Raw genomic sequence first — 22927 nt, forward strand, 5'->3', positions numbered from 1 at the left:
CCATCCACACAGAACACTCCTAAAATAATCTGGAACTGGATGATCTTTAAGTTCCCTACCAACCCAAACTATTCTGTGATTCCAGGATTTCAGACAATGTCCTGAGCTGGAAGGGACCCACAGGGACCATCGAGCCCTACTCCTGTCCCTGCACAGGACACCCCATCATTCACACCGTGGGGCTGAGGACGTTGGCCAAACACTTTTTGAATATTGTCAGGCTCGGTGCCTCGCCTGCTGCCCTGGGAGCTGCTCCAGGGCTCCACCACCCCCTGGGGAAGAACCTTCTCCTTGATGTCCAACCTAACCCTTCCCTAGGGCCTTCCTGCCATTCCCTGGGGTCAGAGAGGAGAGCTCAGCGCCTGCTCCTCCTCCTCCCCGCGTGAGGAAGCCCTGAGCTGAGACGAGGCCTCCCCTCAGCCCCCACCAGGCTGAACAGACCCGCTGCCTCCAGCCGCTCCCCCAGCCCCGCGCCCGCCTCGGGACGCTCTCCAACGGTCCCTTCCGGGGAAAAAAAAAGACCCGAAAGCCCCAAAGAAAACCCCAAAGGGCCGCAGTAACAGCACAGGGACCCGCGGCGGGGCGGGCGCTGCGAGCGCTCAGCCCAGGCCCCGCTCACCCGCCGCCATTTTAACGGCCCCGGCCCCGCCCCCGCGCGAGGCGGAGTCTGGTTGGCCGAGCGCCGCCAGGCCACGCCCCTCGCCTGAGAGAGGGCGTCTGATTGGAGGAGCGCGGTAAGGCCACGCCCACCACGCGAGAGGCGGCGTCTGATTGGAGGAGCTGCCCCATCGGCAGCTCGGCGCTCGGCAGGCGGAAGTGACGCCCAGGCGAGGCAGGCGAGCGCCGAGCGGGGCTGATGCAACGCGGGGCGGGTCGGTGGGGCCGGGCCGGGGCGGCACCGGGAGGGAGCGGGGGGTCGGGGGCCGCCGGTAACGCCGGTAACGCCGTCTCCTTCCGCAGCCAACGCCATGGAGCCCGCGCCCAGCCCGCAGGAAAAATATCACCTCATCACCCGGAACCTGCAGGTGCTGCGGTTGGAACGGGAACGGGGAACGAGAACGGGAACGGGCGGGGGGGGTGTCGGGCCAAGGGAGAGGGGGAGGGGGGCAGGGATAGGGGAATGGGAATGGGAACGGGAGAGAACGGGGGATCGAGGCCGAGGAAGGGGAACGGGTCCAAGGAGGGGGGATCAAGGCCCTTGCAGGGCGAAGAGGGGGCGCCGGGCCAGGACAGGGGGAGGAGCAGGGCTGGGGCAGGGGGGAGGGGAGCAGTCGGGTCAGCGCAGGGGCCCAGATCGGCCTCCGGGCTCCACAGGAGCCCCAGGATTGTGCTGGGCCCAACTCAGGTCTGAGTTGCTCTGCAGGACGTTGTCCTGCTCGTGTCCTCCCTCAGCACATTCCCAAGGAGGCTCAGACATGCGTCTTGTCCCTCCGCAGGAGGTGCTGGGGGAGGATAAGCTCATGGCCATCCTGAAGGAGCGAGAGCTGAAGATCTACTGGGGAACCGCCACCACGGGCAAGCCGCACGTGGCCTACTTCGTGCCCATGTCCAAGATCGCAGACTTCCTGAAGGCGGGATGTGAGGTGGGTGGCCAGGCCGGGGTCCTGTGGGACGTTGTCACTGCGTTTCCGTGACTCGCGTGGCGCTGATGCTGTCCCCTCCGCACTAGGTGACGATTCTGTTCGCTGACCTCCACGCTTACCTCGACAACATGAAGGCGCCCTGGGAGCTGCTGGAGCTGCGCACCCGCTATTACGAGAACGTGATCAAAGCCATGCTGGAGAGCATCGGGGTGCCCCTGGAAAAGCTGAAGTTCGTCCGGGGCACCGACTACCAGCTCAGCAAGTGAGTGTTTGGGCGCCTGGTCCCCTCCGGAGGGAAGAGCCAGGCCTGGGGCTCTGCTGTCCCGAGCTTGCCCTGTTCCTGCGCCTGCGCCCAGGGTCCTTTGGGGATCAGCAGTGGATCAATAGCCTCCTGGCTTGGATCAGCCTTGGGGTGGCCAGCAGGAGCTGGGATGGGATCGTACCCCTGCACTCAGCACTGGAGAGGCTGCACCTCGAATCCTGGGTGCAGATCTGGGCCCCTCACTGTAAGGACACTGAGGGGCTGGAGCACGTCTGGAGAAGGGGGATGGAGCTGGGGAAGGGTGTGGAGCCCAGGGACTCTGGGAGCAGCTGAGGGACCAGGGGCTGTTTAGTCTGGAGAGGAGGAGGCTGAGGGGAGACGTTATTGTGGTCTGCAGAAAGGAGGTTGTGTTGAGGTGGGTGCTGGGCTCTTCTCCCAGGTAATAACTGATGGGGCAAGAGGAAATGGCCTCAAGTTGTGTGAGGGGAGGTTTAGATTGGATATTATAAAAAATTCCTTTACCAAAAGGGTTGTCCAGCACTGGCAGAGGCTGCCCAGGGCAGCGGTGGAGTCCCCTTCCCTGGAGGGGTTTAAAAGATGTGGAGATATGACACTTAGGGACAGGGTTTAGTGGTGGAGTTGGCAGTGTTGGGTTTACGGTTGGACTTGATGATCTTAAAGGTCTTTTCCAGCCTGAATGATTCTGTGAAGGTTTCTCCAGGGCTCGGTTCTTGATGTGGCCAGAACCCACATTTGCGTGAAGCAGCTGGAAGCGACGCCTCGCTCCGTGGTGCTGACAGCGCTGTCCCTTCCCACAGGGAGTACACGCTGGACGTGTACCGCCTCTCGTCCGTGGTGACGCAGCACGACGCCAAGAAGGCGGGAGCGGAGGTGGTGAAGCAGGTGGAGCACCCTTTGCTGAGCGGTTTGCTCTACCCAGGCCTGCAGGTGCGTCGTGGGGAGGTGCTGGGCGAGGCGAGGGCCTCGGGGACGCGGGAGGTGGAACCCCAAGGTCGCTGTGCTCCACCCCAGTGTTACACCTGGCAGCAGCACAAAGTGTAACCCAAGCACGGAGCTGCTTTTACAGCAGCCCCAGCTTGCTGCGGGACAGCCGGCAGGCCCGGGAGCTCCCATCCTTCCCAGCAGCAGTTGCACAGATCCCGGGGCACAGGCAGGACCTCCAGAGGTTAAGCACAGCTGGAAGTGGAGTCCTGGGTCCAGTCTCAAGGCTGCGTGTGTCTCCGCAGGCCCTGGATGAGGAGTACCTCAAGGTGGACGCACAGTTTGGAGGAGTCGATCAGAGGAAGATATTCACCTTTGCGGAGAAGGTGAGGGATGGGGGTGTCTCCAGGCTGCCTGCGATGCTGGTGCCTGGCTCAGGGCTCAAACACTTGCTAATCCATGGGGAGAAGCGTGGCTGTGATTCCGGTGGACACCACCACGCTCTGGGCTCGTGGTCTGCAGGGCACTGCTGTGCTGCTCTCCACATCTTGTAGTGTTCTGGCTCCCCAGGTTATCTGGAGCCAGGAGCAAACAGGGACTGTGAGTTAAAGCTGATCTTCAGAAGAGGGTTATCCATGACTTGTCTCCTTGCTTTCTTCCAGTACCTTCCTTCTCTGGGCTACGCCAAGCGCATCCATTTGATGAACCCGATGGTTCCTGGTCTGACTGGCAGCAAAATGAGCTCGTCGGAAGAGGTTGGTCCCTGAGTGGTGGATGCAGTCAGGGGTTCCGTGAAGGGATGAGTTAATGGCTGGGGTGGAGGGGCTGCGTCCCAAGGGAGGGAGACTTCTTTCCCCTCACGCTGCAATTGGAGAAGCTGCAACAACTCTAGCGTGTTGTCTCTTTTGGGCAAGAGTTGGGTAAAGGGCTGTGGAAATCTCTTCATGCAGGACTCAAAGATTGACCTTCTGGACCGCAAGGAGGATGTGAAGAAGAAGTTGAAGAAGGCTTTCTGCGAGCCAGGGAACGTGGAGAACAACGGTGTCCTCTCCTTTATCAAGCACGTCCTCTTTCCCCTCAAGTCAGGTGAGGGACTCGCCACACTTGAGTGCTGGGTCTGGTTTGTCCTGGGGGTGAGGGGAGACAGGGGCGTGTGTCCCAGCAGCGAGCTGTCCCGAGTGCCCCCTCCCTAGCCCCAGGCTGAGCGGGGAGGGTGGTTTATCCTCCCGAGCATGGGAGAGCCTTCCCTTGAGTTAATCTGAGCCTTCAAATGTTTGTCTTTCAGAGTTTGTGGTTCTGCGAGAAGAAAAATGGGGAGGAAACAAAACCTACACAGCTTATGAGGACCTGGAGAAGGACTTTGCTGAGCAGGTGAGTGCGGGGAGGGACAGCCCTGTCCCTGTCCCTGGGCTCCCAAGAGCTCTCTGGCAGGGCTTGGAGCAGCAGTGGGAGATGGAAGAGGCGTGGAGTGGGGCTAAGTGCTCGCAGCCAGGAGATGCGAAAGGTGAGAGAGGGAGACAGGGACACCAGCGGTCCTGGTGCAGGGCAGGAACCTGAGGCACATCCCAGAACCAAGCAGCAGGTGAACTGGTTTCAGCTGTTTCCAGCTGAGGCTGCAAGCAAAAGCATCCAGAAGAGGGGCTTTATTTTCCGAGGGGAATTCAGTCCAAGTGCTGGGGTGTATCTCCCTGCCCAGTTCCTACCTCTCTGGACTCACATCAGTGACTGGAATTCTGCTGCTCCCTGTGCCCTGGAGGATTCCAGGTGGGAACTGGTCCGTTTGCCTGCTACAGATTGTGCATCCTGGAGACCTGAAGAACTCGGTGGAAGTGGCCCTGAACAAACTGCTTGACCCCATCAGAGAGAAATTCAACAGCCCAGAGCTGAAGCAGCTGACCAACGCCGCGTATCCCAACCCATCCAAAGCCAGTAAGGAGGTGCTGGGAGCTCAGGCCACGCCAGGCTGGGTGGGAGAGGGGGAATCAGACACTGCAGTCTCAGGAGCAGCCCTGGGGAGCATAGGAGGGGTGAGGAAAGCTCTGCCTGCCCCAGAGAGGCTTCTCTGTTGCTTAAGAGACTAGCAAAGCAGAGGAGGGACAGCTCTGTGCTACAGAGACCAGCAGGGAACTCAGCGGGCCTCAGGGGCAGCACTTGCGGGTTGCTGTGTTCTCTCTGGGGCCTGGGTCACTCCCGGGGTTTATGCTGAGTGACGTGACCGCTCCCTTTGCACCGCAGAGCCTGCAGAAAAGGGCACCAAGAACTCGGAGCCGGAGAACGTGGTCCCATCCCGGCTGGACATTCGCGTTGGCAAAGTGATCAGTGTGGAAAAGGTACAGACACAATGGGGAGAGGAGAGTAACCTTCCCACCTGGTGACATGGGCCTTTGGTGTGTGGTCGGAGGGGTCCACCCCCTTCTTCTCTTCCCCTCCCAGTCCCTTTCCCACCTCCTCACCTTCCCTCTGCCTGGCAGCACCCGGATGCCGACAGCCTGTACGTGGAGAAGATCGACGTGGGCGAGCCCGAGCCCCGCACCGTGGTCAGCGGCCTGGTGCAGTTCGTCCCCAAGGAGCAGCTGCAGGACAGGCTGGTGGTTCTGCTGTGCAACCTCAAGCCCCAGAAGATGCGGGGAGTGGAGTCGCAGGGCATGGTGCTGTGTGCCTGCAGGTGAGGGCAGCGGGATGGTGCCGAGGGGCAGGGAGGTGCCACACGGGGTGACTCTGCCTCCTCACACCCTCTCAGCCTCGGGGAGCCGCGGCAGGTGGAGCCCCTGGACCCGCCGGCCGGGAGCTGCGCTGGGGAGCGCGTCTACGTGGAGGGCTACGAGAGCGGGGAGCCCGACGACGAGCTCAAACCCAAGAAGAAGGTGTTTGAGAAGCTGCAGGTGAGGGGCTGCGCTGGGGGCCTGGGCGTCGAGCGGGACAATGCTCATTTGGGGTCACCAGAGTGGGGACAAATGGCACGTACGTGCCATTTGTCCCCACTCTGGTGACCCCAAATGAGCTATTTGCCACTCGGTGCTGCTGTCAGCAAAGCCGTGGAGGAGACAAAACTCCCCACCGGCTGAGCAAGGCGCCGCTGGCAGCCTGAGCCTGACGCTGCTGTCCCTGCTCTGCTCCCCAGGCTGACTTCCGCGTCTCTGAGGACTGTGTGGCCCAGTGGAAGCAGAGAAACTTCCTGACCAAGCTGGGGAGGGTCTCCTGTAAAAGCCTGAAGGGAGGGAGCATCAGCTAATCACTGCCAGAGCCGCAGCTCCCACCAGGCTCCTCCCCGGTCCCTGACATCTCCACAGTGCCCCGAGCCGGGGGCTCGCGTGGGGGCTCCAGGACTCAGTTTGCAGCCGGGAGAGCTGCCTCCACCTTCCCCAGCACCAGACCCCGTGTGGTGGCACCACACCAAAGGGACCTGTGACTTGTGCCCGTGCTCTCAGGCTCTGCGCCGGGGCCCTGGGCTCGCTCCTGGTTGTGCCAGGGCCTGGACACTGGTCCCAGTTGGGACAGCGTGTGCGATGATGCAGGAACGCTGCTTGCTCCAACCTGTGTTGCTGCTAAGGGAGCTGCCTGGGAGCCTGGCAGCCCCTGGCCCCTGCTCCGCGCTCGGCTCGGCTGCTGCTGCTCCTGCGCTTTGGAGCCCTGGCAGCGCCGGCACCTCCGTCCTGAGCGTGGGAGCGACCACGGGGTTGTGGGCCTTAAACTCGGGAACCATCTGTCTCATGAACCCAATAAAAGGTCAAGCTGACTGCGCCTGGGTCTGTCCAGGGGGGTGAGCCAGCTCCCAGCCTGCTTGGGGCCGTGAGCCAGGAAGCACAGGAAGCAGCAAATTTCGGTCATCATTTTTACCAGCCAGGTACAGAGCTCTGAGCAGCTACTCGGCGGCAGAGGGGTGGTTGCTTTTGGTTTGGTTTGGTTTGGTTTTTTTTTTTTTACAATCAAAGAAATCAAGATGTGTCCCGGGTTTACAGAAACAGAAATCGAGGCTCCACCCCAGCGCCCAGGGCCTGCGGAGCAGCTCACGGGGCGGCCGGGCTCCCCGTCCACCCTGCGGGCAGTGTCCTGCGGGCTGGCCGGGCAGCAGGCGAGCACCCGGAGCCTGCGCCGCTGCCAGAGACAGGGCCAAGAGCCCCTCTTACCTCTCCCTGCTGGGCTGAGGCCCCGCTCCCTCCCAGCCCACGCCTCTGTCCAGTCCCACTGCCCACAGCCTGCCCGGCGCTGCTGGGCCGCGGCCGAAGCCTCCTCAGTCCTTCGTCCAAAGTGCTTCGACTCCTCACAAGCCCGACTGGCCGGGAGCAGCTCCAGCATCTTCGGCCCCACACTCCTCTCCGCGTGGCTGCTCCGCTCCGCACGCACAAACCAAGCGGCAACCGGCAGGGAGGAGGCGCCGGCACGGGGCACAGGCCTCGAGTCAGTACAAAAAAAGAAGCCAAATAAAGCTGTAGTACTTAGGAAAGTGAAACCAACACCATTTTTGCATAAATATCATCAAGGCCGTGGAGGCTAAGGCTGTTTGCTTCCTGTCTTAAGTTAGTTGCCAGTTCCACACTCGTCCGTTGACCTGCCCAGGTCCCTGAGAGATTTGGATTCCTGTCCGCGGGGGCACCGCTCCTGCAGCTCCGTCCGTCAGGCACTCTCGCCCCGTCCATCTGCAAGGCAGGAGGGAAGAGCCCGTCAGCCCCCTGAGCCTCCATGCCCCACAGCCCTGCCCCAACGTGCTCTCCTGGTGCCATCCCAGCCCCAGCGTGTCCCATGAGCCAACAGAGCCGAGCGCCTCTGGCATCCCACGTACCTTGTGCAGGGAGGTTCTTGGCGCTCCCGCTCTCCGTCCCCGACGCTGCCGTCCTGGCCGGCTCACTCTTAGTCCTGCTCTCGTCCGCCGGCACCGCCTTGGCCTTCCCGTCGGGCACGGGGGAGCCCGGTGCCTTCGGGCTCAGGGGGGAAGGAGCCGGCCCTGGGCCAAGCGAAGGCTTCTTGGCTACTGGAGGGGGGATCTTGCTGGGTTTCCGGGGGGCTTGTGCCTTGCTGGGGCCCTGCTGGGCGGCAGCCGGGGCCGCGGAGCGCTGCCCCGAGAAATTCATCAGCTCGGCCACCAAGTTCCTCTTCAGGTCGGCCTGCGCCTCGGGTGCCGAGGCCGTCTCGATCACCAGCTTCCTGGAGCTCTTGGCGAAGATGAAGCTGGCGGTGGAGGCCGGTGACTTGTGGCGGGGGGAGAGGCGGCCGTCCCCGGGGAGCCCCTCGGTGCCGGGCACAGCTGCAGCCTCGCCAGAGGCCAAGGCCGCGGCCTTGAGGTGCACGGCGTGGTGGAGCTGGCTGGAAGGCACCGCGTCTTTGGCAGGAGGGGGCTGCCGCGTGGACAGGGACCGGCGGACGGGCTTCTGGGGCGCCGGCTTCTCCTCGACAGCGGCACCAGCGCCGGCCGGCGGCTCCACGCTCACGGAGCGCAGCCTCACCATCTGCAGCAGCGAGGGCGTCACGATGGGCAGGCTGGCGTCCTCCTTGGCCGCCGGGCCGCTCTTGCTCCGCGACACCGGCTCCTTCTTGGCATCGGCCCGAGGGCCGTTGGCCGCCTTCTTAAGGCTGGTTTGGGGCGGCAGAGCCGGGGCCGGCGGGGGCAGAGGGGGCGGCGGGGGCACGGTGGCCTCGGGAGGGGGCTCGGCGGGGGAAGGTGGCCGCGGTGGCCCGGTCGGTGCCACCTGCTGCTGGCTGCGCGAGGAGACGGTAGCTGAGGATGAGGAAGATGTGGCCTCCGAGCTTGGTGCCGCGTGCTGCCCAGCCACCGGAGCTGGCGTGGCGTCGGGCAGGCTGGAGAAATAGGCTTCATCCGGAGGGGGAAAGTCTGCCATGGATAGGTCGTGCTCCTCGGGAGCTGGCGGGGGCGGCGGGGGCCACGTGGCGTCGGCGGAGCCCTCGCTGGTGACCTGGGGGCTCCCCTCCGCCTTCTTGGCCGGCGGGGGAGGCGGGTGGTAGGCAGGTGGCGGCGATGGTGGTGGAGACTTGCTGCTGGGCTTGGCCGAGGGCTCCTGGGCGGCAGTGCTGGGCGCAGGAGGGTCTGGAGAAGGGACGAGGGGGCCGGCGGACACCACGGGCGGCTGGGGCTTGGTGGGCGGCGGGGAGAAGGGAGCGGGCACCTTGGGGTGCGGCGGGATGATGAAGCGGTCTGAGCGGCCGGGCAGCGTCTCAGGGGGAGCCGGGTCCGAGGCTGAGGAGGAGATGGAGGTGAGGGAGGAGGACACGGAGAGCGCGGGCGACTGCAGCGAGCAGTTTTGGTCTGACTTCTGGGGCTGAGCCCTGCCCGGGGACACGGACGGGGGTCCCAGCCCCTTGGCGGGCAGTGTGGGCGTCCCGCTCTGGCTGGAGTAGCCGCTGGAGGGGGACATGGTGCGGTCAGAGCCATCTGGGCAGCTCCACTTGGGCTGGGGCTGGGGCTGCCTCAGCACCACCGTCACCCCGGGGCTGCCCCGCGAGGCCTCGGGGGAACTGGCACCGGCCAGGCTCTCGGAGCGGAGGCTGCTGGTCTCGCTCAGCGACGACGGGGAGAAGACCTCATCCTCGGTCGTGGGGCTGAAGGGCTCGGGGCGCGGGGACCAGGGCACTCGGCTCTCCCGCTGCGACCACCGCTCGGGCTTTGGTGGCAGCCCCAGCACCTTGGGCTCCCCCTCAGCCTTCTGGTGCAGCGAGTAGGTCCTGCGAGGGGGAGCTGGGGGCTTCTTCATCTTCCTGAGGGAGACGCTGCGGGCAGAAGAGCGCTCGCTGGCCAGGCTGCCCGTGTCCGAGCCCTCGGCCTGGCTGCTCGTGCTGTAGGCTGGGGACGCCCGGCCGCTGCTGCTCCCTACGGCCAGGAGCCCGGGTGCCACGGGTGCAGGGCTGGCAGCAGGCTTGGAGCAGGAGCTGGTGAAGCTGGCGGTGCTGAAGACGCTGACCTGGTCGATGTCGGAGCGAGCCACCGCGTCCGCCTCCCCACGCGTCCCTGCCTCAGGCTGCCGGCGGTCAGAGCCACCCTGGGAGGAGATGGTGGAGCTGTTGGACACGATGGTCTCTGTGGACTGCGAGTGGCTCCAGTTGTCACTAGAGGAAGAGGGCTCACGGCTGCGGGTGCTGCGCTCCGAGAACCGGGCAAGGGAGCGCACCGAGGCTGGGCTGGAGGACACCAGGCTGCAGCGGCTCAGCGTCCGCACGCTGCTCCGCGTCAGGGCCACCACATCCACCGTGGGCGGCAGGATGGCATTGGGTATGATCTTGGACATGTAGGTGCCCTGGGGCGAGATGGACATGACAGGGCTCAAAAGCTCCGGGGGGCTGGCGTTGGTGGTCATTCCCGGCACGGCCAGTGACTTCGGCCTCACCATGGGCGACAGCTTGGCCGCCGTCTTCCTCCCCACCAACGTGTCGTCGTAGTAAACCCGGCTGATGTGCTTCTGCAGGGCCACGTCCGCCTCCTCCAAGGCTCCCAGGCGGACGCGGGCTCCCCCGGGGACAGCCAGCGGCTGCAGCTTCCCGTCGATGGTGGGGATGCGGACGGCGTCCCCGGAGACCTGCCCCCCATTCAGCAAGGGCTGCGGGGTCTGGCTGCTCCCGCGCCCCACCGGCCCTCGCCCGTCCACATCCGTGTGTCCCTTGGCTTCCCGGCTGTTCCTGAGACCTGGGAGCAGGGAAAGAGAAACCCGGCGTGATCCCAAGGCACTGAGCCAGGGCAAACAGAGCCTGGGTGACAAGACTGGATCCTAAATATCCCCCCTTGCCTCCGATGCTTACCCAGCTCCTTCTGGACATGTTGGGGGATGCCCAGCACTGTCGTCCTCCTCTCCTTCCTCTTCTTGCCAGCCCTCTCCGAGGATTTTGGAAAGGAGTCGTGTGGTCGGAAGGTGGAACCTGCGAGAGGCACAAGCGGGTCCAGGCGGTGTGAGGGGGGACCCTGGCCAGGGCGTCTCCAGCCCCAGCACCCACCGCTGCCGGGGAGGTTCTGGGATAAGCGAGGCTCAGGCGCTCAGCACCGCCTGGAGAGCACCAGCAGCTGCCAAACAGCTACACAGTGTGAGCAGGGAGGAGGCACTGTCTGTCTGTCCATCTGTCCCCTCACCCAGCCCCAGCGCTCTGACTCTGCCAGAGTTGCTCTCTCCTCTCCGCAGGCCCCACATCCCCACGCTGGCTCGTGGTCACGCAAAGCACAGCTCTTCTGCCTCGCGCCCCTCGGCTCTTGTCCCTGGCCCCACAGCCCCCAGCCAGGTACCTTTCCGCTGGATCATCTCAGAGCGGATGGAGAGGGCGTCCTCGGAGGTGCTGTCGGTGGTGCAGGAGGCCGCCCGGCTCCGGAAGGACACGCTGTCATCCTCCGAGGACACGCAGGACTGTGGGCAGAGAGCGGGCTCAGGGGGGGCTGCAGGACCGGAGCTGCCCTGGCCCCCACCAGGCCCCTTCTCCGCCGCAAACTGACTCCACAACCCAGCGCTGCCGAGACAAAAGCTTCTCCGAGGGCCAAAGGCTGAGTCAGCCTCGCCGGCAGCCAGAGTCCTCCCACCAGGAGCGGGGCCGGGAGCAGCCCCAGGGACCCCGCGTGGCCTCGCAGCCCCCCGGAGAGCCGGTGATCGGGGGAGCAGGCGAGGGAGCCGCCAGCCTCGCCGCTGCGCCCAGCTGAAACCAGCCCCGTGGCTGCGTCTGTACCTGCTGCACCCTGAGCGCGAGGGCTGCCGCGTCCAGAGGGATTTGGCTCAAGAGGGAGGGCACGGGGCAGGCGGGCAGCGATGCAGCCGCGCCAGGGACCCACACAGGCACTCCTGGGCACACGGCCCCACGCCGGGCACGGCTTTCCGTGTCCCCCATCCCTCCAAAGCGTCTCTTGGCCGAGGTCAGGATGAGGCACAAGGTGAAGCGCCCCCCAACTGCTCTGCCGGCCCCAGAGCTGCCTCGGGGTTACGGGCCGAGGGCAGCCTTGGGCAAACACTGGCGGGTGAGGCGCTGGCAGCGGGGTCAGAGGCCGGGGACGCGGCAAACCCCAGCTCGGCCAAGAGAGGGGGAGTTTCTCCTCGTCAGCAGTCAGGGAGGAGCTCGGCCATAGGCTTGGATCCAGCCGATGGTCCCCATTGCGTCACCCCACGTCCCCACCTCGCCCAGCGCTACCAGGAGACCCCAGTGGGGCAGAGGGGGCGGAGGGATGGGATGAGGGCACAGTGAGAGTCCCAGAGCAGAGCCCCCTCAAGGCAAAGTTGAGGACAGGGACAGGGGCAAAGGTCCCTTCCCACCCCCTCATTCCCCTGGCCACAGTTCTACAGCTCCAGCCCATTTGCCCCTGGCTTCCAGACCCCAAACACCACCCAGGGGCTGCGAAGGGGTCACCCTGTGTCCCTGGTCCCCAAATACCACGCAGGGGCTGCAAAGGGGCCACCCTGTGACCCTGGTCCCCAAACATCACACACAGGGTATGGAGGGGCCATCCTCAGCCCCCAAACACCACCTCGGAGGTACAGAGGGGCCACCCCACATCCCCTCACCCCCAAACCCCACCGACACGCGGGGAAGAGCTGGCTCCTCAGCAGGGCTCACCTGGAGGCTGCTGGTGTCCCCGTGGTCCCAGGCACTTTTGGTCTGCTTCTGCTTCTCTGCGGAGGGAAGGCTGGGGGTAAATCCTGCCGGGGGAGCTGGGGGAGCCGCCAGCCAGCGAAAGGGCTGCCGACTCTGGCAGTGCTGCCCGCACGCCCCAGGCACCACTGGACTCCGGTCAGCCCCATCGCGCCGCCCCCACAGCCCAGCCAGACAGAATTTGGGAACATCCCAGGGCTGGGAACACCTACCCTGGTGCTGCAGGGACTTCAGCCCCAGCTGGGCCTGGTTGTGCAGCTCCTCCAGGTGTGGGGGGCGCGTGGTGGGGAAGAAGACGTTGTCGGGACATTCCTCGCCAGCCGTGTACTGCACGCTCAGCCGCTTCTCGGTCTCACCCTTGGCAGCACCTGCAGAGGGAGAGGAGTCAGGAGGCACAGCCGCGCTTCCACCGACGTCCCTGCCCTGCAGGACACGGCCCCAGCGAGCCGGGAGAAGCGCTGGGCGACGACAGCGGCCGGGGATGACGTTATCCCGTTATCCCGCTCACGCCCGAGCTGGGCACTGGAAACGCTGTGCGAGATGCTGCCTCCCGCTCTGCCCAGCCGGTCGATACCCTGGAGTCGGGCTGTCTCCACCACGAAGCCGCAGGGTTTTCTCCCCCCTGCCCGGAGTGGAGCTGGGGCAGCAGCACTGCCCTTCTGCTCAGCACCTTTGCAGGAGAAACAAGGCAGCGAGCGGCGTGGGGCTGCAGGCAGCGCAACAGAGAAGGGGCAGCAGGGGGGGGATTAAACCGGCATAGAAAGATGATGACGTTCCCTCCGGAGGGCTGCAGCGTCCTCAGGCTTTGCAAAGCACCCCAACAGCAGGGACCCACCCCATGACTGGGCCAGCTGGGAACTGCACAGACAAGGGAAACTGAGGCACAGCCAGCACACCCCATCTCACAGCCCCCTGGGGTGCCCATGCCCAGCTCCTGGCCCTGCCGGGGGCAGTGCCTGGCATCGCTCGGCCAGGGCACCGCGTCCCTGCAGCCACAGCCCTGCCCGCTCACTGCCAGTGCTCCAACTCCTCCTGCCTGCAAATAAACAACCCCAGGCTGAGGAAGAGACAGGCGAGCATAGGAAGGGCTGGCAGCAGCACCCTGGGGACACGGGTACCTGCTGCTCAGCATCGCGGGCGCCGCACACTGTCCCCTGTCCCCAGGTGCCCCATCCCTCCCCGGCCATTCCAGGCAGGCGGCGAGGCGGCCGCGCTCCGGCACACAAAGGAGCAGGAATGAACAATGGAGCCGGCCCACCCTGCCCGCCATGCCGCCTCGCCGGCCTCTGCTCCCCCAGCACCCGCGGGCACGGCCGGGCTGCAGGCGGGCAGCGGCGCAGGGACCCTGCAGGGGATGTGAGACACCCCCAGGCACCCCCCATCCCATTCCCCTTCTCCTAAGCCGCCTTCCTCCCCACGGGCAGCCCCTGGCCCGACACCCCAGCACCCCCAAGCTGCCTTCTGGCGAGAGGAGCGCAGTGATTTATCCCGCTGCCCTCTCGGCGGGCGAGGGTGACCTTCCCGGCCCTCCCGGGGTGGCAGCCCCCGCGCCCGCTGACGGTGGGTGAGCGCCGGGTAGGCAGGGGTTGTGTAAGGACAAGGCGCTGCTGCGTCCCTCCCGCTCACTCACCCTTCTTCTTGAAGAAAGCCAGGAGCGAGGAGAGGTTTCTGCCCATGAAGACCACCATGGTGGCCGGGAGAGCGTCTGGGCCCCGCAGCAGCTCTGCCTATTGTGCCGGGGCGGCTCTCGCCCAGCTGCGAGCCGGCAAGGCGGATGCTGGCAGCCTCCAGCTGCCTCTCCTCGTCCTCATCCGCACGGCGAGAGGATGCTCGGTTGGCAGAGGCTCTGGCGCAGCTGCCCGCGTGCGGGGAGGCTGACCGGGGGACGGCTGTGCGGTGGCAGGAGGGGCAGCCCCAGCTGCGACCACCGGAGGAGGAGAGCGGGGGCCCCTCCTCTGGCCTCTCCGCTCGCCCCTCGTCCGCCTGCCTCCTCCCACGCACGGCACGGCTGGCAGGGATCCATCCTGCCGGGCTCAGTGCCAGGATTTCCTCAGCTCTCGCATCCTGGAACCCCCAGGACCCTCCTCGCTGGGCACAGCATCGCCACAAACCAGTCGCTCGCTCTCACAACAGAGCAGCCAACTGCGAGGAGCTGGATCTCCCTCTGGCCAGAACCAGCCCCTGGGATACGGCCGACGGTGCTGGTGTTCCCACTCCTCACCCCTGCCCGGTGCCCCTCGGAATCTGGCACCCACCACAGCCCCCAGCCCTGCTCCCGGCACAGCTCAGCCCGCAGCAGGGGGTGTCGGTCCTTTGGGACAGCACGTCCAGCACAGCTACGTCACGGTCACAAGAGATGGTGGCACTGGGGGAGAATGAGGTCTTGGACCAGTCTAACCAGTAGCTCCAGCTGCTGGCACAGGGGCAGGTGGATGCAGGGGCAGCAGTGCCAGGCTGTCAGGCACCGACAGCCGCTGTCCCTATCGCACGAGGCGTTGTGTGCTCGGGGTGGGGATGCCGGGGAGCCCCGCGCTATCTGGTAGCAGCAAGCAGGCTGCCCACACCAGGGGAATCAACCCCTGGTGCCCAGCGCCTCAGGGAGCTCCATCCCTCCCATCTCCAGGCCTTTTACCCTGAAAAGTGGAAAGTTCCCAGTATTTACACAGTGGGCAGGGCTGTCCTCATGCCAGCCAGGAGCCAACATGTCAATCCCTCCTTGCCCTTCCCTCCCAGGAACCCGTGGGCTAAGCCCGGGGTTTGTTGTGCCAGGACAGAGGTTTGGCTGCAGACCGAGCAGCGTCACCCAAAGCAGAGAGCGAGGATCCCACCAGACCCTCGGCGTTGAACGCGCAGCCTGAGGGATGGTTTGACCTTGCAAAGGGCACCTCTGTGTCCCCTGACAAATGCCCATGACAGCAAACACAGGCAGTGCCCCACAGCCCCTGCTACGCACAACCCAGCACCCTGCCTCGCACGGAGCAGGATCGGCCCCGCTGCCCACGCGCTCACCCAGAAGGTGCCGGTGGCTCCAGGCAGACGCTCCCCGGCTCTTTTCACAGCGCAGGGGGAAAAGGGACATAATTAAAGGGCTGAGGATGCACAAAGTGGGCAGCCACGTGCTGCACTGAGCGCTGCCCTCTCCTCTCCGGGCAGCCCATCACAACCCCAGCAAGGGCCACAGCACAAAATGCAGCCGAGAGCAACACCGGGACCAGCGACACCGGGACCAGCCAGCTCTGCCAGCACGGATGGGGCTGCACCCGGGACCTCCCTGCACAGCCCCGCGAGCCCCTGTGGATGAAGCGGGACTGTCCCTCTCTGCTGTCAGGCCAGGGACCAGGAATAGCTGAGCTCCAGCCCTGGGTGCCGCTGTTGGAAGCTGCTGCTGGGGCTGTGAGGACATTCCCAGGTGCCCCATCCCTGCTCCTCCTGCCCACAGGTGACCCATCGCCTACAAGAAAGGGCTTTGAGATTGTCCCTTGCTGATGGAGACACGTGTCCCCCTCCCAAGCGTGGCACCCTGTGGCGGGGGCAGGAGCAGCTCAGCGTCGCTGGCTGCAACCACCCAAGGATAATCCTGGCAGGACGCCGCAGCCACCACCCCGCCTGGCCACGGAGGAGCCCTGTGCCGAGGGCTGATGCTGGGGAGCGCGACAGCACACGGAGAGCAGCCTCTGCTTCTCCTCCCACTCCCTGTGACCTTCGCTACCGCGTCCTCCTCGCCCAGACGGCCTCACCCCAGCTCTGTCAACACCTGGTGAAACCTGCGGCAAAGGGGACGGGGCAGAGGGGGAAGCCAGGAGGGAGAGAGGCCTGATCCTGCGGCACGGGCTGCCGGCCTCGGGGTGCCAAGGAAGCTGCTGCAGCTGCAGCCGGTGCCGGCACCAACATGCCGAGCCGGTGTCCTATCCCTCGTGCATTCCTTGCGACGTGCCCTGGATCGCCCTGTCCCCTCCAGGCTCGGCGGTGCCGACCTGACACACGTGCCTCGTCTGCACGTGGCAGCGGGATCCTCACGGAGAAGGAGCCGGAGAGCTCCCAGGGCCCGGCACTTGCTCAAGGCCGGTCTCCCTGCCCCAGAGCCGGTATCTGCTGCTCTCAGTGCCAGGGACAGTCTGGCAGGAGCAAAGCATCCCCACAGCGAGGCAACGCGATAGGAAGGGACAGGGAATGCGGGGCACCCTGCCTTCTGTTCTGCCTTCTCCGCTCTGTGCCAGCTGGAGGGCACTGGGAAGGGGATGGGGAGGGCTGCACAAGGCAGTGATCAGAGCTGAGACCCCAGAGGAGCATGGCCAGGGCTGCACGGCCCTGGATGCTGCAGGCGGGATACAGCGCTGGCCTGGCTGCCTCCCAGAGCTGGCTTAGCCACGACGCTGCACTTCACGCACGAAGAGCTGGAGGAAGAAATCCTGGCTCCTGTCCGCGCCCTCGCCCAGGCTCAGCCTCCTGCAAGCAGCAGGTTTGGCAGGACCCCGCTGCAAACATCCCTCTCTGCCTGCACGGCACTGCCCTGACTTGCCTGCGGATCTGCAGCAGGAGGCCGGGAGCAGGCAGGGAGCAGCCGCGCAGCTCGCTTCCATCCCCACTGACTCACCAGAGAAAAATGGGGAGGAGGGGGAGCCGGCAGGGAGCGGGAAGGGGCTGTGAGGTCCCCAGGGTAGGAACGGGAGGAGAACCTGCTGGCATGTGTCCTCCAGCTCGGTGGGATGGAGACCTTGCCTCCCTTTTCCCAGCAGCTGGGGCAGTGCAGAAAGCAGCGAGAAGACGCCCCGGTGCCTCCCATCACTCTGGGGCCCTTTCCCACCACCCTTAGGCAGCACCATCCAAGTGTGGACCCAGACTTGGGGACCGCTGTGCTCCCCGTGCTGGAGAGGGACCACTTGCCAGCAGATGCCTTAAATGTGGGACCTGGCACCTGCCTGTGTCACGCTGCCCTCCCTCTGCTCCCCAGCCTTCAGCTGGTGAGGGAGGCCAGGGTGCAGGGGCCAAGGCAGGCAACCAGCCCGCCTGCCCTTGCTTCCCGAGCTGTTGTCCCTGCACAGGATCCATGCCCTGGGACACGCAGCGGGACTGTGCTCGCTCCAGCCAGGATAAGAGTACAATAATATTTATCGCTGCCCCAGCCGCGCAGCCCCCGCTGCAGCCCCAGGGCTGCACCCTGCCCTCCACCTCACTCGGGGGATGCTGCTTCAGCCAGGAAAACATCTCCACAAACCAAATAAACACCACCCAGTCTGCACTGCCGCTCAACTCTCAAACACGATCCCACGCAGAGGCAGAAATAATATTAATTTTGAATGGTAAACAAACTTGGGTCATTTTTCTTCCTCTGAATTACAGCACAGACTGCCCTGCACTGCTGGCGAGCCAGCCGGCCACGGCACAGGAGCCAGTGCAGGGTGAAACCCCGCTCGGAGGAGAATCATCACCCTGCAGCTGCCTCCAGGCAGAAGCACATCTGGATGGGACAACTGGGCTGCAGCACAACCAACTGGGCTCTGACCTCGCTGCTGCCCCGGGTTTGCCCCATAGGCAGCCTGTGGGGTGACGAGCGAGGGCTCCTGCTCTGTGCTATCCCAGCTCCAGGACGAGGGCCTGGCAGCACCCAGGGCAGGGGTCTCACCACCGGGGAGGGAGACAGGACCACCCCGACTGCACCCCACTGCCATCCCCGGCCCCGTTCCAGCCCAGCGAGTCTCCATCCCACCACATCCCCACCCCGCGCTCGTCACCTCCCTAGAGAAGCCACCAAACAGGTTTGAAGGTAAATAGCAGCCTTCCCCAGCCAGGAGCCGGATCTGGATGGGAACAGCCCAGATGGGGAGCACGGGGCGGGAGAGGGCGGCGGGCAGAGCCTCGAGGACGATGCCAGCACAGCACACGCAGCCCGGCATGAGCCAGAGGCACCTCCTCTGTCCCCACAGCTACACCAAAGCCCAGAGCTTCACTACAGCCCTGCTTCACCTTCTCTCTGTGCCCTGTCCTCCACCTCCACGCACGCCTGCACGGTTCCTTGCCCTGATGCTCGGAGCGGGCTGCGTCCCCTCGGCGCGTGCCGTCATGCCCGGCGTGTTTGCCGGGTGCCCAGGGTGCTCCGTAAGCAGCGGCCGTGCCTGTCGCAGCAGGTATCTGGCTCCATGCGGCAGCGAACCCAGGAGGCAGATCAGGGACAAGACCTTGCAGGTTTTTCCATGCACGGATCCACCATCCCGCTGGTAGCACCTAACCCCGCGCCTGCCTGTGGATCTCGCTCAGCAGCAAGGAAATGCCAGGGAGCAGCCAGCCCTCCACCAGGCAGGGAGATGGACACGGAGATGGGGGATCAGGGCTGGATTTGAGAGAGGAGCTGTCAGATGGGGCCGGGGCTGCCTCTGGAATGGTGCAGAGGATAACCAGCAGCACAGCCGGGCCCGTCCCAGCCTCTCGGTGACGGGGTGCCTGCCATGCGGGCACGGCACAGAATGGCAGAGCCAAGTGCTGGATGCAGCCGTCTGCCCAGGACACCCACAGATTCCTTCTCCCCTGCTCCGGCTCTGCTCCAGGAGCACGAGGGGGCATTGGGAAGGGCTCAGCGATCCCAGCAGGATGCTGGCAGCGAGTCCGGCAGGCCAGTGTCCAGAGAAAGCGCCTGTGTAAGTCTCGTTGCGCTCCCCACCGGGGCGCGTCCCTGCCCTTATCTGCTGCCCTGGCTGTTTACGGAACCGGCCCAGCATGGGTCTGGCACGAAGAGTGGCTGCAAAGGAGAAAAGACGCCCAGAGCTGCTCAGCCCACCCCAAAGCTGCACGGCCAGGGCTGGGGCTCCCGCAGGGCTCCATCGTCGGCCCCTTGGCTAGAGCAGGCACTGGCTCAGCCCTTGCCCCAAACCCAAATCCCCACACCAGGCAGTCGCTGCTCAGCCTGCCCCAGCACCCACTGACCAGGATGCAGGGACAAGGGACCCCGTGCCCAAGGAGCCCCAGGTTGGCTGCAATCGCGTCCCCGCTGACTCGGTGGGGCGCAGCCTGGCTGCCTGCCACGTTCCTGCACCCTGACTCAGTCCCGATAAGGAGCCGATAAGAGGCTTCAGCCTCCCGGCTGCTCAAGGTCCTTCCCCAGCAGCTCCAGCTGGAGCAGAGGCTGCACCCAGCGTGATCCGGGCCCTGTGCCGGCACGGGGACGGCGAGGAGTGGGTTTGGTGCTGGTGAAGCCGAGCGGGGAGTCGCAAGCGCACAAGTCGTCAGGGAGCAGGTTGCAGGCAGAGCGATCCCAGCAGCCCTCGGCCACGCTCCCAAAACTCCTGCCTGGCTGACCCCATCCCTGGGGACCGTGGCTCAGGCCCTCTGGGTTCCAAAGCCCGCGGGCGCCCACGCCGCCTACGCGCGGCAGAAGCACAAAGGCAGCTGCCGATGCCTGCCCAGGCCTGACCAGCCGGCAGCGCCCACAGCGGGGCCAAACCGGTGCCCCTGAGCACCGGGGACGGAGAGATGAGAACTGGGGCATTCTGGCCCCATCGCTCATGATGCCTCGGACCTCAAAGGCAGAAGCAGGCAGGGTGCGCCAGGGTCTGGGTTTGGGGCAGGGGTGAGAGGAGCACACACGCGGGGTGCCGCACACCCAGCCCCCCGCCGGCGATCCCGGCTGCGCCCTCCGAAATGCTGAACCGACACAATGCAAATTCTTTCGCTTTGTGGCCGCCGCACCGTTGCCATGGAGCCGCCGCAGAGAACAAACACAACTCACCCCATGTTTTCTCAGCACCTTCCACCCCACGGCCTCCAACCCCAGCGCCGGCCCTCGCCTCCCAGGACGCGCCCCGGCTGCATGGCACAGTCCCACTCTGCACCCATCCCAGAGCATCCCAAACGGAGCCCGGCTTCTCCTGGCGAGTCCCGCCGTCCTGGCGAGGGGGACCCAAGCCTGCCAGAGGGATGGAGAGGAGACAGAGGTCTGGATGGGAACCGCGCCAGGGATGCTCACAGGAGCCCCCAGCCCACCTCTGCCTGGGAGGGGGCTCAGCCCACCGCCTGCACCGCTGCGGAGAAGGGCAGCGGCAAAGGGGCAGCGCCCGGCAGTGCCAGAGGAGCAGGAGCACAGCTACGGCACAGCCTGGCCCTTCCCACACAGAGACCATGACTAGAGACTGACTTCAGCAGAAAGGAGACCACAGGAAGGAGATGCTGCCCCTGCACGGCCACGGGGTGACCGCTCCTGCCTCAGTTTCCCCAGGCACCAAGCGGATGCTGCCAACCGGGGCTTTTCAGCTCCCTCTCCCCATGCACCTGCAGGGTCTCCACATCCCGGCCCCTGCCGCTACGGGCTGTTTCAGCTGGCATTGACTCCAGCCCCTGTTCACCCTGCGGATAGCTGGGCTCCCGGCTCCTGGGCAGCTGCTGGCTGTGAACGACGATGGAAACAGGCAGCCAAGGGTAGGAGGGATGGTAGGATGGGGATCCAGGAGCCCTGGGACAGGGACATGACGGCGAGAGGCTGTCCCCACTCATGTCGCCCCACTCCGACAGAGGAACTGTGGATGGAACTTGCCAGGACCAGGCACCCCCAGGGCTGGTGTGGGACCCTTCCCCTGCTCTTCTTCCCCACGGAAAAGAGCCCTCCAGCCCCTGCCTCCTCCTGGGCTTTTCAACTGCATTCATGAAGCAAGAGCATAAAGAAGTGGAGCAATCAGTGCCTGGACAGACAGACAGACACATGCAAGGCAGGCAAGTGGCGCAGGACGGATACAAGGAGGGAGCAGCCCCACGCTCTCTGCAAACACTCCCCGATCCACTGCTCCCTGGGGCGCAGCGAGGGAAACTGAGGCACAGCATGGGAGCAGGAGGAGGAAGGGGACACAGGCAGCCCTGGTCTCTGCTGCAACTCCCGGGACGCCACTTAGGAAAACAAATAGGTAACTAATCCAGCAGACAGTCTGTCCTGACAGCGCAGGCGAGCCGACGGCTGCTCCCCGGCATGTCGGCACAGCCTCTGCCTGCAGCCAGAGGCTCTTCCCCAGCTTCGGCACCTGGGGTCAGGGGGCCTGATCCTGCCCCTCCAGCACGGGAAGGAGAAGGGCAGGGGGAGTGAAACCTCCGGCCGCGGTGGCTCAGGTCCTGCCCAGCCCAACGTCACAGCCAGAGCAGGAGCATGAAACTTTCCCAGTGCGACCCCCCCGAAAGGCAGTGACCCAGCAGCCCCGCTGCCCCTTCCCAGGTAGCCCCATCGCTCCTACCTGTTACCGGCTTCCCGGCGCGGCCGAAGAGCCAGGAGGAACCCGCCTTGGCGCCCGCTGGGCTCTTCTTGCGATGCGCGTTGCCCATGGGCCACTCTCGCCCTCCACCGCGGGCGGGTGGAGGAGGCCGGGGCGCTACATGGCGGAGCCGAGCGGGCTGTGGCGAGGCCCGGGCGGCCGTGGGAGACGACGGCGCTCAGCCACCAGCTCCCATCCCTCCGGCTCAGCGGAGCTCAGCGCTCGCAGGCGGCTGTGCTGGAGCCAATGGTACAGGCGGAGAGGAGGGGCCTGCCGGGATCACCCGTCGGATCCCACAGCACCCTCCCAGCGCCAGCCACACGCGTGGGTGCCGCAGCCAAGCCCAGCGAGCTCAGGGAGACCCACAGGCTCAAACAGCTCCAAACGTGGGCACAGCGCTCGCTCCCAGCCCCGCTCCCACCTCCCCCGGGGCTCGCCACGCTCCACCGAGCGCTGGCTGCCACCATCCCTGCCCGTCCCCAAGCGCAGCTCCCACGAACACGGCTACAATCCCGTGTCCTGGGGTCCCAGCCCGTGGGGAGAACCCAGTCACACATGGCACAGCGCGGCCGAGGCCGCAATGGGACTCCAGGCTGGAGCACAGCACCCAGGGACGCAGGCTGGGTCCCGCTGTCGCCCAAGCTGAGGGCGAGCACCCACGCGCCCGGAGATGGATGCTCCCCGTGCCACCCTCTGGGACAAGGCACAGCCAGGCAACTTCATCCATGTCATCTTGCACCACCAGCACCTCCTTCCCGTGCCCTCCCCAGCCCGGCTCCGGCTGCAAGGGGTGTTGCAAGCACAGAGCCAGCTGGGGCTGGCAGGGCAGGGCAGCTCGGTGCACGCCACACGGACAAACCCAGGCAGGCAAGCGGCAGGCCCCCCTCCCAAGCCCGGCTTTCCCTCCTGGTTTTTAATTAGAACATTAAACGCCGTGAGGGCAGGGAAGGGTCAGCCAGGCAGGCGGTGGGCAATTTCTGCTGGCAATGTTTGTGTTCCCTATGTGATTCATCACAGACCGGGATAAATAGGAAGGAGGGTTCTGTGGGAAAAAGCACAAAACTGGGGAGATGATACAAAAAAATAAAATAAAGTTGAAAAATCACCCTGCAGCTCCATCCTGACCTCCTGAGGTGATCAGGAACAAATTAATCTTTGGACTTCAGTCTCCTCCGCAATGGAAATATTGATGGTTCAGTTCTCGCCAGCCAAGCAGCACACTCAGCAGGGCAGAGAGCACCCTGTGCCTCGGACGATGCCTGGCACCTCTACAGCGTCCCCAGGCATTTGCTGCCCCACCTGCTGAGGGAGGCATTAAGGGAATGGGGGATCCAGTGGGAAACCATTCCCTG

The 22927-nt window shown here is 65.2% G+C and overlaps 2 protein-coding genes across 2 annotated transcripts; one reads left to right on the top strand and one right to left on the bottom strand.

Moving 5' to 3' along the window:
• The first annotated feature begins 784 nt into the window (after positions 1 to 784).
• On the top strand, positions 785 to 6523 carry YARS1 (tyrosyl-tRNA synthetase 1). Its single transcript, XM_069875494.1, has 14 exons — positions 785 to 872; positions 961 to 1025; positions 1437 to 1583; positions 1670 to 1845; positions 2664 to 2793; positions 3093 to 3173; positions 3450 to 3542; positions 3738 to 3873; positions 4073 to 4158; positions 4581 to 4716; positions 5023 to 5117; positions 5259 to 5452; positions 5528 to 5669; positions 5909 to 6523. The coding sequence occupies exons 1-14, from the start codon at positions 857 to 859 to the stop codon at positions 6017 to 6019; spliced, it is 1608 nt and encodes a 535-aa protein (XP_069731595.1). The 5' UTR covers positions 785 to 856; the 3' UTR covers positions 6020 to 6523.
• Positions 6524 to 7401: 878 nt separating this feature from the next.
• Positions 7402 to 21847, bottom strand: NHSL3 (NHS like 3). Its single transcript, XM_069875574.1, has 7 exons — positions 21558 to 21847; positions 12564 to 12719; positions 12316 to 12371; positions 11006 to 11123; positions 10531 to 10647; positions 7568 to 10417; positions 7402 to 7424 (listed from the first exon to the last, which is right to left on the bottom strand). The coding sequence occupies exons 1-7, from the start codon at positions 21643 to 21645 to the stop codon at positions 7402 to 7404; spliced, it is 3408 nt and encodes a 1135-aa protein (XP_069731675.1). The 5' UTR covers positions 21646 to 21847.
• Positions 21848 to 22927: the final 1080 nt, after the last annotated feature.

This window comes from Phaenicophaeus curvirostris, chromosome 23 (genome assembly GCF_032191515.1).
Source record: "Phaenicophaeus curvirostris isolate KB17595 chromosome 23, BPBGC_Pcur_1.0, whole genome shotgun sequence".
In the NCBI taxonomy this organism is placed as follows: domain Eukaryota; kingdom Metazoa; phylum Chordata; class Aves; order Cuculiformes; family Cuculidae; genus Phaenicophaeus; species Phaenicophaeus curvirostris.